This window comes from Callorhinus ursinus, unplaced genomic scaffold (assembly GCF_003265705.2).
Source record: "Callorhinus ursinus isolate GAN/ISIS: 27379988/994484 unplaced genomic scaffold, GSC_fseal_2.0 scaffold77, whole genome shotgun sequence".
In the NCBI taxonomy this organism is placed as follows: domain Eukaryota; kingdom Metazoa; phylum Chordata; class Mammalia; order Carnivora; family Otariidae; genus Callorhinus; species Callorhinus ursinus.
Window position 1 is genome coordinate 346,209 of NW_027397139.1, and position 13,867 is coordinate 360,075.

Here is a 13,867-nt window from a genome sequence, read left to right on the forward strand (position 1 = left end):
CCTTGCCCACTCCCCAAGTCCCGCCTACTACTGTTATCTCCCTAGGCTCCGCCCACTTCGCCCCCATCAGCCTCCCAATCCCGCCCAGTTCGCTGTCACTCTCAGGCCCCGCCCACCTTCAGTCCTGCCCACTTCCCTGTCATTCTCTTTAGATTCGGCGCGTTTCCCAGCCATCAGCCTCCCAGGCAGGCCCTGCCCACTCTCCTGCCCCTCCTACTTTTTTACCTCTTTCAGCCCAGCACCACCCTCTCCCCAGGCTCCGCCCTTTTATTGCCTATCTAAAATCCTCTCTCATTTCCTAGGTTCCACCTTTCAAGAACCCTGCGCCCCCTAACTTCCCCGTCCCTGGTCTAACTGCCCTGCCCACAGTGGTCTTCACTGTCCAGGCCCCATGCAGCTCATAAACTCTAACCCCAGTACGGGTGGGTGCGCCCACCCTGTCGCCCCCACAGTTGATAAATTTACTACACATGATCTTGGCCTTGCCCCAGATGGTGATCTGGTGCCAGTGCCTGTGGCCTGGGGACATTCGCAGGACACTCCCGCCCCACCTATCTGCCCGCCTGGACCTCACACCTGGACCAAAGCTGGTGGCTTTGGAATGTTGTGTCTGCAGCTGGATGAGCCCCTCCCCACCAGCCTTGAGCCCCCCCATTGCCAACACCCAAAGGTCTGTGGAGGGGTCTATCTGCCTGTCTTCTTTTTTTTTTTTAAGATTTTATTTATTTATTTGACAGAGAGAAACAGAGCGAGAGAGGGAACACAAGCAGGGGCAGTGGGAGAGGGAGAAGCCGGCTTCCCGCAGAGCGGGGAGCCCGATGAGGGGCTCAATCCCAGGACCCCGGGATCATGACCTGAGCTGAAGGCAGATGCTTAACAACTGAGCCACCCAGGCGCCCCATCTGCCTGTCTTTATCCAAGGGGTCGCTAGACTGGGGGCTCGCTGGCTGCCCTTGTGTGTGTACTTGGGGCACGTGTCTTCACACCTGTGTGCTCGTCAGTGTATTTGGGGGATGTCTGGGTCAATTTTTGTCTGTGTGAATGGGGGAGAAAGGGATTCTCCGCAAGCGTGACTTTGGGATGTTTGCCTTTCTCCCTCCCACACAGCATCTGGCTGTGTGTCTTTTTCCTTTTTGTCAGTCTTGCATGTGACTTTTTCTCCCTTCAACCTTTTTTTTTTTTCAGTCTCTCATATGCTTTTCTTTGCTGTCTGTCTTTTTGAGTGGTATCTCTGAGTCTGTCTGTGTGTCTGTGGTGGGGGGAGGGTGTCTGTATTGTGTACCTCTAGGTGTGTTTGACCGTGTGAAGGTTGTATGTGAGTCTCTGGGTCTATCTGTGTGTCTGAGGTTGGCCTATGTTGTGCTTATATCCATGTGAGTGTATGATTCCGTGTACGTGTGCTCAGGCATGCGTGTCACACACACATGTACATCTGGTCCATTTCTACATTGGGCTCTGTCTCTACTGAGGTCTGAGTGTAGAGCTCATCTGTGTGTATCCAACTCTGTGGTATGTATGTGTGTCTCTGTGTTGTGTGTTATGTGGTTGTGTGGTCGTGCTGTGTGTTGTATCGGCTTGGAGAGGTGTCTCCAGTATGGGTGACACTCCTACAATTGCACTTGGTTTATAGGCACCTGACTGTGCAGCTGGGTTGGGGTGGATCTGATTTGTGTAGCTTGGTGTGTGTCTGGGTCTGTATGGGCCTATGTGTGTTGTGGGTATATTGTTGCATCATGTGTCTGCCCGTGTATATCTGAATCTCTGAGTCTGGGTCAGATTGTGTCGTTGTACTGTGTAATTGTGTAGGTCAGACTCTGCGTGTGGATGTGTCTCTCTGGCCTCAGCTTGCCTGGGGTCTAGATGTGTGGCTTGCATCTGCCCAGTGGGTAGAGCTGGTGACCAAAGCCCCCTCACTGGGAAGGGGAGGGCAGGCTGGGACATGAGCTTTTCCCTCAACCCAGGAAGGGAGTTGGGGGGGGCGGCTGTGGGAGGCTGGGTTCCAACTACCTAGTCCCCCCAGACTTCAGTGGGCAACAGGAGGACAGGGTGGCAGGCCTGGGGGTAGGTCTCTAAGGTGGGTGGGCCTGACAGAGAGCCTCAGACAGGACCCCCTGCCCTGCCTGACTTCAGGATGTGGTGTCAGGTGAGGGACCCCAGACCCTGCTCACACACAGCACTCACACCAGTATCTCCCAGCTCACAAACACACACACACCACGCTTCCATGAACACACATGCACAATCACACATACACACACAGATCACAGATGGGAGCACACACGTACCCACGAGCACCACAAACACCTATTCCCACAACACATCATACACACATACATGCATACGTCAGGATGCAAACACATACAGAAAGTGAGCCTGCCCACCTTTGTCCCTTCATTATTCTGACCCCTGACCCATCTCATGCACAGGACCCCCTCCCATGCATGGGTCCCTCGGGCTCTGTCCGAGGGCCTTCTGTCCAGACCACCTTCCCTACATAGCCGTCCTTGCCCTCACACCACATCCAGGCCGTGGAGATGCAGGAAGGACAGACTGGCCAGAAGGCCTAAGGAGAGTAGGCCTCAGGCCACCTGCCCATAAGTGGGGTCTTCCCCACCTCTGGCAGTCAGCATCCCCAGGGTGCTGAGACAGAGCGGTTTGTCGGTACCCTACATCCAGGACTCCTCTTGCAATGACACCACTGTCAGATACCCCCTGGGGTGGCCCATTACGTCCTCAAGGACTCAGCATTCATCATCATGGGTTGCTTAATCTCCCTCTTTACAGTAAGGGGCTGGCCACTTTCACCCCATGCGGGGGTGACATGCAAACTGCACCCCTTCTTCTGACAAAACGTAGGCCAGAGCCAGGAGGAGGTACCCAATCTTTTCCTAATGAAATGGGAAATCTCGCTGCTCCATGACATAAAACTTTCCTTGAGGAGAAGGTGAGGCTCACCCTTTGCGTTAAGCATGGAGCAAGAGGAGGCTCAGCCCCTTTACCCGCCCTGCCATAGACAGGGAAGCCCACCCCTCATAGTCATAAAGCAGGATGCAGTACTGCTCCTTTCCTGGGGAGTTGGGAAATCTCCCTCTTTCAAACAGCGAGAGAACATCCTGCCTCTTTATCCTGGTGAAAAGGGAAGCCCCACCATTTTCAGGCATGTGGGAGGAAGTCTGCACATTTTTCCAGGTGTAGCAGGAAGTCCGGCCCCTTTTGGATACGGGACCCCTGCCCCGTGTCTGAATAGGGAGACTCCCCTCCTTTCCACATGAAGTGGGACATGCAGTCTGTCTGAGACAAAGGGTTGGGGACTTCCCATGCCTGTGGCACCCCTGCCCCGTGGTGCTGAGCCCTCCCCACTCCAGTGTGGCTCACAGATCAGCCGGGGAGAGATGCCCTGGTTCCAGGACCTGCATCTGAGCTCACCAGCAGCAGCCACGTGGCCATGGTCTCCAGGCATCTGGGCACCTTCATATTTGGCGGCATGACCCACGGGTCACTTAAGGCCCCACTTCCTGCCTGGCCTGGCTTCCTCCAACCAAAAGAGCAGCTACATCACCAATGACACCTGCACCAGGCACCCCGAAGATGCCCTCGATGCCAGGCAAGTCGGTGGGCAACAAGAGGAACCCAGGAGGCAGCCCCACCACACCCCAGACCCATCTGATGTCAGCCAGTGTCAGCCCTCCCCCACCCATTTCCAGAAAATCCTTCTATTCTGAGCACGCCTCCGTGGGGTGGACTCCATGGTGATTCTGGTGGCAAGTGTTAGTGGGAGGCTGGCCACAGGCCGGGCAAGGCCAGAGAATGCTCCGTTGTCCCCCCCACCCCCTCCCACATGTTCAGAGTCAGCGGTGCCAGGCCTCCATAGAGCTTGTGTGCGCCCCTGGAGTTGGGCGGGCAAGAATGGGGAGGGCCTATCTCCTCTTAAGGCTCATTCAGCATCCCTGACCTGGAACAGCAACTTCCAGAACTCTCTGTCTCCCCCGTCTCTGCAGCTGGAGAGGGCCCGTGCCAGGCTGGGTTCATGCCCGGGGCTGGGCTCTGCCAGGGCAGGGGGGAGGGAAATCAGATCCTGTGGAGGTGGAGGTCTAAGGGAGCCTCTGGAAAGGAGTCAATGACCCACGGGCCCAGAGGACAAAGCAAGCACAGACTTGGGTGGTGGCATCAGATCGCACACATCGGAGTCAGCCCAGAACACCCGGGCAACGTGGTGGGCAGACACAATGGCATAGACAGAGGCCAGGCCAAGGAGCACGTCACAGTCACACGGCTCATACCAGCTACTGGTCACACCAGCAACATTTTCCTCCTGAAAGACAGCCCATTCAACTGCCAGCCCTTCTTTTTTCTTTTTTTAAAGGCCAAGTGACAAAGTAACTGCCGGTGTCCTGATAAACCATCAGGGGCTTTGGAGCTGGAATGTATGAACTTTATTCCCAGCCTCCACTGTGTGTGAGATACTCAACCTTCTAGGGCCTCCATTTCCACATCTGTAAAATGGGCACGCAAACAGCACCTGCCTCCTAGGGTTGTGGTTTTGTGAGCTCAAACATAAACGAACTGACACACTCAAAGCACTTCGAACAGGATATGGTTGAGACATCACTATTATCATTAATAATAGACAAAACGGACTCCATCCCCCCCCCAAAGGTGGATTGGTGGTTGGGTGCATGTCGGCAATGCCTTGAGGCTCACAGACAAGGGGGCAATGTGGCCCCCACATGGTGGACAGATCACACATAACTAGAAGGCAGGCCTTTCCCAGGTTTTGCAGACCTCAGAAAGGGTGGTCAATTTAGTGCACAGAAAGTTCTAGGTCTCAGGGAATTCTTCATCTCATGAGTATTCCCCAAGCGCTGATGCCTGATTTCTCCCTGAAATGCCCAACAGCCACTTCCCTGTTCTCCCTGCTCATTCCAAGGAAGTACAGTAACCTGGCATTTTAAAATGGGATTTTTGTGTTTTCTGTTTTCCATTTCAGTATCGGGAGCCCTATCCCTGCTCTTTGAGGGCTCCCTGATGATGCCAACCTGGTTCGATTGGAGATGCAACATGGACAAGAGGTGGGAGTACCCGGCCACAGTATGAGCCTCCTGGTAGGGTCTCACCTGACCGCATGGGAAACCCTCTATTTCTCCCAACACTAAAGTGTAGTTAATAGCATAGCTCTCTTTTTTTTTTTTTTAAGATTTTATTTATTTATTTGAGAGAGAGAATGAGATAGAGCATGAGAGAGGGGAGGGTCAGAGGGAGAAGCAGACTCACTGCTGAGCAGGGAGCCTGATGCGGGACTCGATCCCGGGACTCCAGGATCATGACCTGAGCCGAAGGCAGTCGTCCAACCAACTGAGCCACCCAGGCGCCCAATAGCATAGCTCTCTTATAGTGATGGCTTCGGGGGACCAGAGCCGATAGCCTCTTTGGATGCAGAAATCCATTTCCATACAAAACTGGCAAGATAGAACGCCCTGCCTCACACCATGACTGCCCAGGGTCAGACAGGCAGGTGGGTGCAAAAATGCAGCCCCAGGGTGGAGTCCCTCTGCATACCCACTCCTGGGGCTTCAAGATGCGGGCTGCCTGCCCCCCAGCTCTATGGGCAAGCCAGCGCGTGGAGACAAAAAACCTGGTTCTTAATGGCCCACCACCCAGCCCGTTTTCTTGTCCCTGGCTCTATTCATGGGCTACAACTGGATCTTGGGACTCCTGGCACCGCGCATACAATCTGGTCTCCGGAATCCCGCAGGGAGTCTTGACAGCTTTCTGGGTAGTAGGTGATACCATGCTACCAGGGAGGGTCTGTTTGCCTGGAGGCCACGGTACACCTGACTTTTACCTCCAGAGAAGGAAGCCCCGGAGAGGCCAGACCACAGAGGGGCAGCCATGGGGGACAGATGACATCAGCCCACCCACCCCAACCCCCTCCCCGCTTCCTCACTGCAGGCTCTCTACATCTCTGGCCTCTTTACATCGCTGGCATTGCCGGGTCCCAGCAGCTCCAGGTGCTAGGAGGCCACCCTTGCTCTCCATTCTCTCCCCGCTTTGTCCTCCCTCTGCTCTCCCGAAGACCACCAGGGAACCCAAGGGATGCCCTGATGCAGAGAGAGGTCAAGGGCACAACAGGGCTGTACTCTCTAGAGGCTGTCCCCTCCCAGGCAGGCTAATCCAGGAAGCCCTGCTCTCTGGGGGCTCAGTCCATAACCCAGATCAACCCTGCCCTGGTGGGGTGACACAGGAAACCCCATTTTTCTGGGACTGGGCCCCAAATCAGCCCCTCCCAGCAGAGCCACTTCCATTTGTATGTTTTTTTAATGACTCTTGATATGTTAACAAAAATTATGCCAACACGGAGTTTATAAATTTTTGATACATATTAACATGGGCCAGTGAACCTCCATGTCTCAGCGATCAATTATTAACAACACACTAGGTCATAACCTCAAAGGTCTAAATCCGGGTTTCCCTACTTTTGGTCTTATTGACATTTGGGGTTTTGGTAATTCTTTGCCTTGTAGGGTGTTGAGCAGCATCCCTGGGCTCCACCCACTTGATGCCCGTAGCACTCCCCAGGTTGTAACAAACAGAAATGTCTCCAGACATTGTGACGTGTCCCCTGAGGGGCACGTCAGCCCCAGCTGTGATCCCCTGGGTTACAGAATCCCACTGACCCCCCCCCAAAAAAGACACTGCCTTCATAATCATCTGACCTACTGAGGTCCTAGGATGCTGCACTTAAATACACATCTGAGTGGGGCGGTTAGAGGAAGAGACTCACAGACCCTGGGGGGTCACCCTAGTTTATACCATATAACAGCTGTCTAACCTATCAGAAATCTATTCTGGGATCTAGTGTGAGCTAGGGGGTCTAAATTTTTTCCCACTTGGCAACACAAGGTTTCCCAGACCTTAGCATTGCTGCCGTTGGTGCCAGATAATTCTTGGGGCCCCTGAGGGATTGTCCTGTGCACTGCAGAATGTTTGGCAACATTCACCCACTAGATGCCAGTAGCGTGCACACACACCCTATCCAGGCATGACATTGCCCAGTGTCCCCTGGGAGGGCCGAATCACCCCCTGCTGAGAACCACTGGGTCAAAACCAGAAGCCTCTGGCAATCGTGAGGTCCCGGCCACATAGCCAACCTGACTGATCCCACCCCCACCCCACAATAGCTGGAAACCACGGGGCATGCCGAGGAGAGGAGGATGGCAGAGCTAGAGGTCAGGAGCAGGTGGCCCCAAGAGGTCTGGCCTTCACTTGAGGGTCAGCACAGGAAGTCTCGTCCAGCCCCTGATAATGACTGTAATACTAACAGCTACAATTTATTGTTTACTCTGTGCAGAGAAAATTGGGGCCGACTTGTTGTTAGCTGGCCCATCTATTTGGACCCTCCCAGTAGCCCTAGAAGGAGGGCATTCTTGACCGCCCCATCTTGCAGATAAGCAAATTCAGCCAAAGACAAAGTGGCCTGTGCAAGGTCATATAGCTAACAAGAAAATGCAAAGGTAGGGCGAGGGCTTGTAATGAAAGACAACACTGGAGCAGAAAGGTGCCTCTGGGTGGGGTGGGGGGAGAGGGAGCAAGGCAGCCCCCAGGGGCTCACCATCCACCCCGTGTGTAATCCAGCTCTAAGTGTTACTCCTTGATGTTCAACACCCGAGAAAAGGCTGGAGCTGACCCCACCTGCCACGGACCGAAAGCCCAAGAGAGGTATCCAGGGGGAGCGCACTGTTCCCTACAACCTCCATCGGCTTCCACAAACATCTCCAGCTAAACATGGAAGAAAAATCGCGGTGTTCCTTACTATGCAGCTTCAAGACAAGCCCTCCAGGGACCGACCGCCCCCCTCCCAAAACAGACCGCAACTCCGGAGCCCCTAGATCGGCCCCACGAGGAGTCCTCTCGGTTGACGCAAGGGTTCTGGCAAATGAGACCTAAAAGGAATGGGGAAGCAGGCCACGCATGAGAAACTGAGGCAGGGCCGCCCCGGGCTGGGGGAGGCCGGCTCTCTCCGCCGCTTGTTTACCCGGCGCTCTCCCTTCCCCCGCCCAATCTCCGCAGGACCCCGGTCGCCAGGCCTGGCTGGGAGCCGGTGGGAGGGAGGAGATGGTATGGTGGAGCTTGAGGGGTCTCACCCCACGGCCCGCGGTGGGGGTGGACGGCGCCCTGGCGTGCCCCAGCCCTTGCCCCCGGAGGTCCCCCGGCCGCTGGGCGGGTGGGGAGGGAGGAGATCTCTCCACCCCCGCACCCTCCGTCCCGGGGCGGGACCAGGGGGCGGAGCGGGCCGGTGACCGGCCGTGACGCGAGCCCCGCCCGCTCATATAGAGGCGCCCCGCGGGCGCAGGGACCGTGCTTCGCCGCCGCCGCCGCAGCGTCCACGTCGTGTCCCGCCGCCGCAGCTCCCACATCAGCGCCGCCGCCGCCGCCGCCGCGTCCACCATCAGCACCACCGCCATGCGGGAGATCGTGCACCTGCAGGCCGGCCAGTGCGGCAACCAGATCGGGGCCAAGGTGCGCGGGGGATGGGGCGCCGGAGGCGGCCGAGAGGAGCAGAGCGGGTCCACGAACTCCGCAGAGCTTCCCCCACCTTGGGCCTTTCGGAGGGATGGGGTCCCCAAGGAGGCCAGCACCCCAGGGACGGCAGGGGGAAGAGGGCAGGGGCAGGGCCAGGCTGGGAACAAAGAGGGCGATGGGGGTGGGGCCCAGCCTTCCGTCCGCTGGCCACAGCTGGCTTCACAGCTGGCCCACTGTCCTCTCCACACGCACAAAGAGACCCTGCCCCTCCCCGCGGCTGCAGCCTAGGCGAGCTGACACCAGCAGGCTAGACTGAGGTGATGACTCTGCTCCACCCCGCCCCCACCTCTCCCTTCTTGCTGCCTCATCCCTGCCTGCCCACCATGCCTCTGGGTCCCCCATTCACCTTGCTGGGGAACAGGTAGCAGCTAGGGGGGTGGTGGGAGGTCGTGGGCGCAGAGAGGCAGGGACAGGCCTGGCCTCCTGTGTCCCCTCCCTCTGCCCTTACCACCACCATCCCTCTAGTTTTGGGAGGTGATCAGTGATGAGCATGGCATCGACCCCACGGGCACATACCACGGGGACAGTGATCTGCAGCTGGAGAGAATCAACGTGTACTACAATGAGGCCACAGGTAGGGCTGGGGGAGGGGCACCTGCTGGAGTGAGGGTGGGGACGGCGGGAGGGAACAGGTTGCTGGTTCCTGGCACTCCTGCACCCCAGCTGCCCTCCATCTGCTTCCCTGCAGGAGGAAATTATGTTCCCAGAGCCGTGCTGGTGGACCTGGAGCCTGGCACCATGGACTCTGTCCGCTCTGGCCCCTTCGGCCAGATCTTTCGGCCTGACAACTTTGTGTTTGGTGAGTTCTAGGCATGGGAAGCCCCCTTGTTCCTTCACTTCCAAATGCTTGGTGAAAAGTCTCCACATAGCATGGGAGACTCCGTGGTAATCACAGGGACCCACGGCCCAGTGGGGGAGGTGGACAGGGCAGTCAGGGCTGTGACACGGGACACACAGGCCACTGTGGGAGCCCAGGGCAGACATCTGATATGGGGGAGGGTGTAGAGAAGGCTTCCTGGAGGAGGTGGCATTTTAATTTAACAGTATGGACCAGAGCCAGACTGCCTGGGTGAAAATACCAGCTCTGCCATTTCATGCATTCCACAAATAACTTATCGAGCACCTACCGCATACCAGGTCCTGCTCTTACCCCAGATGGACAAAGCAGATGACACTCTCTACCCCACTGGACCCAACCTCCTGGTGGAGGGAGATGGGCAACAGAGAAGATAAATAAGTAAAACTCAGCCACTGATTGAGTCAGCTGGGGGGACTTTAGCTGGGCTCCTTAACCTCTCTGTACCCCAGTCTCCAAATCTTTAAAACAAGGCTTAAAGAAAGACCTACTCATCAGGATCGAGAGGCTTAAAGCCATTAATATGCGTAAAGCACTTAGAACAGTGCCTCGCAGAGAGCAAAAGGTAAATAAGCATGTGTTGTTTTCATTGTCGTCATCGGTATCTGCAGTCTGAAATATGAGTAGGACCCAGGCTGACCAAGAGGCACTGAAGAGAGGAAAGATGTACAAGACAGAGGGAACAGCACATTTGCGGCTCTCAGGTTCAAGGAGCAAGCACACTCTGTGAACATCTTGCTCTGAAACCTTTCCCAGTGCCCCCTAGGTCAGGCTGGCTGCATACGCCCACCTGGCCTCAGACCCCAAGCTCCACTCTCTCCCCCAGCACCCCGGGCACCTCTCTTCCCCAGAGCAGGTTTATGGAGTCTGAAGTCTAGGCATTGACATGACAAGCTGTGTGACCTTGGACAAGCGACTTCCCCTCTCTGGTCTGTGTGATGATTCAGCAAGATAATGATGCTCCTGTGTGGGTATGGCATACAATACGTCCTCAGGATCTGGCTGTGGAAGGACTAAGTAATGTTGGCCAAAGGGTGTGAGGGATTCTAGGATAACCATGGATGGCTCCATTGGGGCTAAGAGATTCTATGGCCCCTGGGAGAGAGGGTGGGGGAGGCAGTGGTAAAAGTGTGGAGTCAGGAGCCAGCTTGCCTGGCAATCCTGTTTTCTCGGAGGCAGTGACATGGCACAGAGACCTGAAGGAAGTCGACCATGTGAATACCTGGGGGGAAGGGCATCCCAGGCAGGATGAACAGCAGGTGCAACGGTCCTGGGGCATCATCAGGCCTGGTGTGCTGGAGAAACAGCAAGGAGGCCTGTGTGGCCAGAGCAGACTGAGCAAGGGGGAGAGAGTGAGGAGGCGAGTGCAGGGAGGTGACAGGGTGGGGGCAGGTTATTCAGGGCCCTGTGGGCTGCAGGGAGGACTTGGGCGTGTATCTTGAGGGGGTGGGAGCCCTGGAGGGTTTTGGTTAGACGGGGTAGGACCTGACTCAGGTGCTCACAGGCGCCCTCTGGCTGCTTGGAGGAGAACAGACTTTGGGGGTATAGGATGGAGATGAGGGTGGAAACCAGTCCAGGACAGGGCTGATGAGATCAGACCAGGGTGGAGTCAGAGGAGGGGATGAGAAATGTTACCTTTTCGTGAAAATACCAGCCCGTATTCTAATACTAATCCTTGTCCTCCTGGAGCTCTCACACTTCCCTGTGAGACTACAGACAATAAACATGATTAATAGGGCAGCATAGGTTTGTCAGTGTTTGGGGGGGAAAAATAATAAGCAAGGAAGAGGAATAAAAAATGGGAACGGTTGCAGTTGTATATAGGGTGATCAGGGAGAGCCTCACTGAGGGGAACAAAGCCCTTAAGGAGGTGAGAGAGCCACGTGGGTATCTGCGGGAAGAGCACTCAGGCAGAGGGAATGCATGTGCAAAGGCCCTGGGGTAGGACTGTGCCTGGTGTATTGGAGGAACAGCAAGGAAGACCCTGTGGCTGGAGCAGAGTGAGCCAGGGCCGGGAGAGAGGAGGTGAGGGCAGGGGGTAGGAAGTGGCAGGTCCTGCAGGGCCCTGCAGGCTGAGGGGAGGACTTAGGCTTTCACCCAAAGGTGGAGCTGGTTTTTGAGCTAAAGCAGGATGGCTCTGCGCCAAAGTGGGGCATGAATCGATTCCGGTTTTACCAGAATCCCTCTGGCTCTGGACGAAGAGAGGCAAATATGGAAGCAGAGAGAAGGACTAACAATGATACTAATGAAATAACAATTTCGTTATTCAACTGCTAGGATGGCCGGGGTGGCGTTGAGGGCGAGCCCTCCCCGTAACCGCCCGGCATGCCCCCTCCCCTCCCCTCCCCTCTGCAGGCCAGTCGGGAGCCGGCAACAACTGGGCCAAGGGCCATTACACGGAGGGCGCCGAGCTGGTGGACGCCGTCCTGGATGTGGTCCGGAAGGAGGCCGAGAGCTGTGACTGCCTGCAGGGCTTCCAGCTGACCCACTCGCTGGGCGGGGGCACGGGCTCGGGCATGGGCACGCTGCTCATCAGCAAGATCCGCGAGGAGTTCCCGGACCGGATCATGAACACCTTCAGCGTGGTGCCGTCGCCCAAGGTGTCGGACACGGTAGTGGAGCCCTACAACGCCACGCTGTCGGTGCACCAGCTGGTGGAGAACACGGACGAGACGTACTGCATCGACAACGAGGCCCTGTACGACATCTGCTTCCGCACCCTGAAGCTGACCACGCCCACGTACGGCGACCTCAACCACCTGGTGTCGGCCACCATGAGCGGCGTCACCACCTGCCTGCGCTTCCCGGGCCAGCTGAACGCCGACCTGCGCAAGCTGGCCGTCAACATGGTGCCCTTCCCGCGCCTGCACTTCTTCATGCCCGGCTTCGCGCCGCTCACCAGCCGCGGCAGCCAGCAGTACCGCGCGCTCACGGTGCCGGAACTGACGCAGCAGATGTTCGACGCCAAGAACATGATGGCCGCCTGCGACCCGCGCCACGGCCGCTACCTGACGGTGGCCGCCGTGTTCCGCGGCCGCATGTCCATGAAGGAGGTGGACGAGCAGATGCTGAGCGTGCAGAGCAAGAACAGCAGCTACTTCGTCGAGTGGATCCCCAACAACGTGAAGACGGCCGTGTGCGACATCCCGCCGCGCGGTCTCAAGATGGCCGCCACCTTCATCGGCAACAGCACGGCCATCCAGGAGCTGTTCAAGCGCATCTCCGAGCAGTTCACCGCCATGTTCCGGCGCAAGGCCTTCCTGCACTGGTACACGGGCGAGGGCATGGACGAGATGGAGTTCACCGAGGCCGAGAGCAACATGAACGACCTGGTGTCCGAGTACCAGCAGTACCAGGACGCCACGGCCGAGGAGGGCGAGTTCGAGGAGGAGGCGGAGGAGGAGGTGGCCTAGGGCCTCCCGCCAGGCCAACGCCGCCCCCACGAACCTCGCTGCTTCGGCTCGGGGCCCTGGCTGACCTTTGACCCGTGAGCCTCGCTTCACCTTGAGCTCCATGAGTCTTCCCTCACCCCGACCTCTCCTTCACCTTTGACCTCCCCCGCGAACCCCATTGTGCCCCCAGACCTAGGAGTCCCAGTTTACTGTGGACCCCTCCTGCTGAGCTTCCCCTCACCTCTGACCTGGCCTCACCTTTGACACTAAGAGCCCTTCTCCCCTCTTAACCTCTGCCTTATCTCTGGCTCCCTTGAGCGCCCCTCCCCTGTCTTCCCCCGACTCCCTCCCCTCAGCTCTTGCCAACCTCGGTTTAGGTGGTGGAGGGCTCCCGCTGCTGCAGCCTGGGAGCATGTGAGCCAAAGGTGCTGTGCTCTCAAGCCTCCTCGCCCCCCTCCCCTCTGCTTCACCTGCAATAAACTTGTCCTGCCCTGCCCTGTTTCTGCCCAGTGCATTTTTCATCTCCCTGCAGGAGGGTCAGCAAGTGAACCTTCCCGGGTGGAAGTGGGTGGGGAAGGGGCATCTGATCTGGGGCTGGTGGGGAGCAGAGCAGAGATTTCAGCGTCGCACAGAGCAGGCTCTACCGCTAGCTAACCATGTGAAGTAAGCCACTTTGCCCTCTCTGAGCCTCCATTTGTTTAGAAGTGGCGGGCGGAAGGAGGGCATCACTTCCCCTCCATAGTCGGCTGGGGCATCCTCACAGCATGGTGGCTGGTTCCCCACGAGCAACCATCCCAGGAGAGCAAGGCAGAATACACAGCATTTTTCTGACCTAGCTTCAGAAGTCACACAGTGTCCCCCTGGACTCCTAGTCGACAGGGTCACAAAGGTCTACCCAGGTTCAGAGGGATGGGATGTAGACTCCAGCTCTTGAGGGTAGAGAGGCAGGATTCCAGAAGGGCATATGGGATGGGAGATATGGCTGTGACCCATCTCTGGAAATTGCAGTTTGCCACAAAGAATCTCTTGCGCAAAGTCC

General features: G+C 57.0%; 1 protein-coding gene across 1 annotated transcript; it reads left to right on the forward strand.

Moving 5' to 3' along the window:
* Nucleotides 1-8,340: 8,340 nt before the first annotated feature.
* TUBB4A (tubulin beta 4A class IVa) lies at nucleotides 8,341-13,329 on the forward strand. The gene is made up of 4 exons (XM_025861437.2): nucleotides 8,341-8,517; nucleotides 9,046-9,154; nucleotides 9,269-9,379; nucleotides 11,792-13,329. The coding sequence occupies exons 1-4, from the start codon at nucleotides 8,461-8,463 to the stop codon at nucleotides 12,847-12,849; spliced, it is 1,335 nt and encodes a 444-aa protein (XP_025717222.1). The 5' UTR covers nucleotides 8,341-8,460; the 3' UTR covers nucleotides 12,850-13,329.
* Nucleotides 13,330-13,867: the final 538 nt, after the last annotated feature.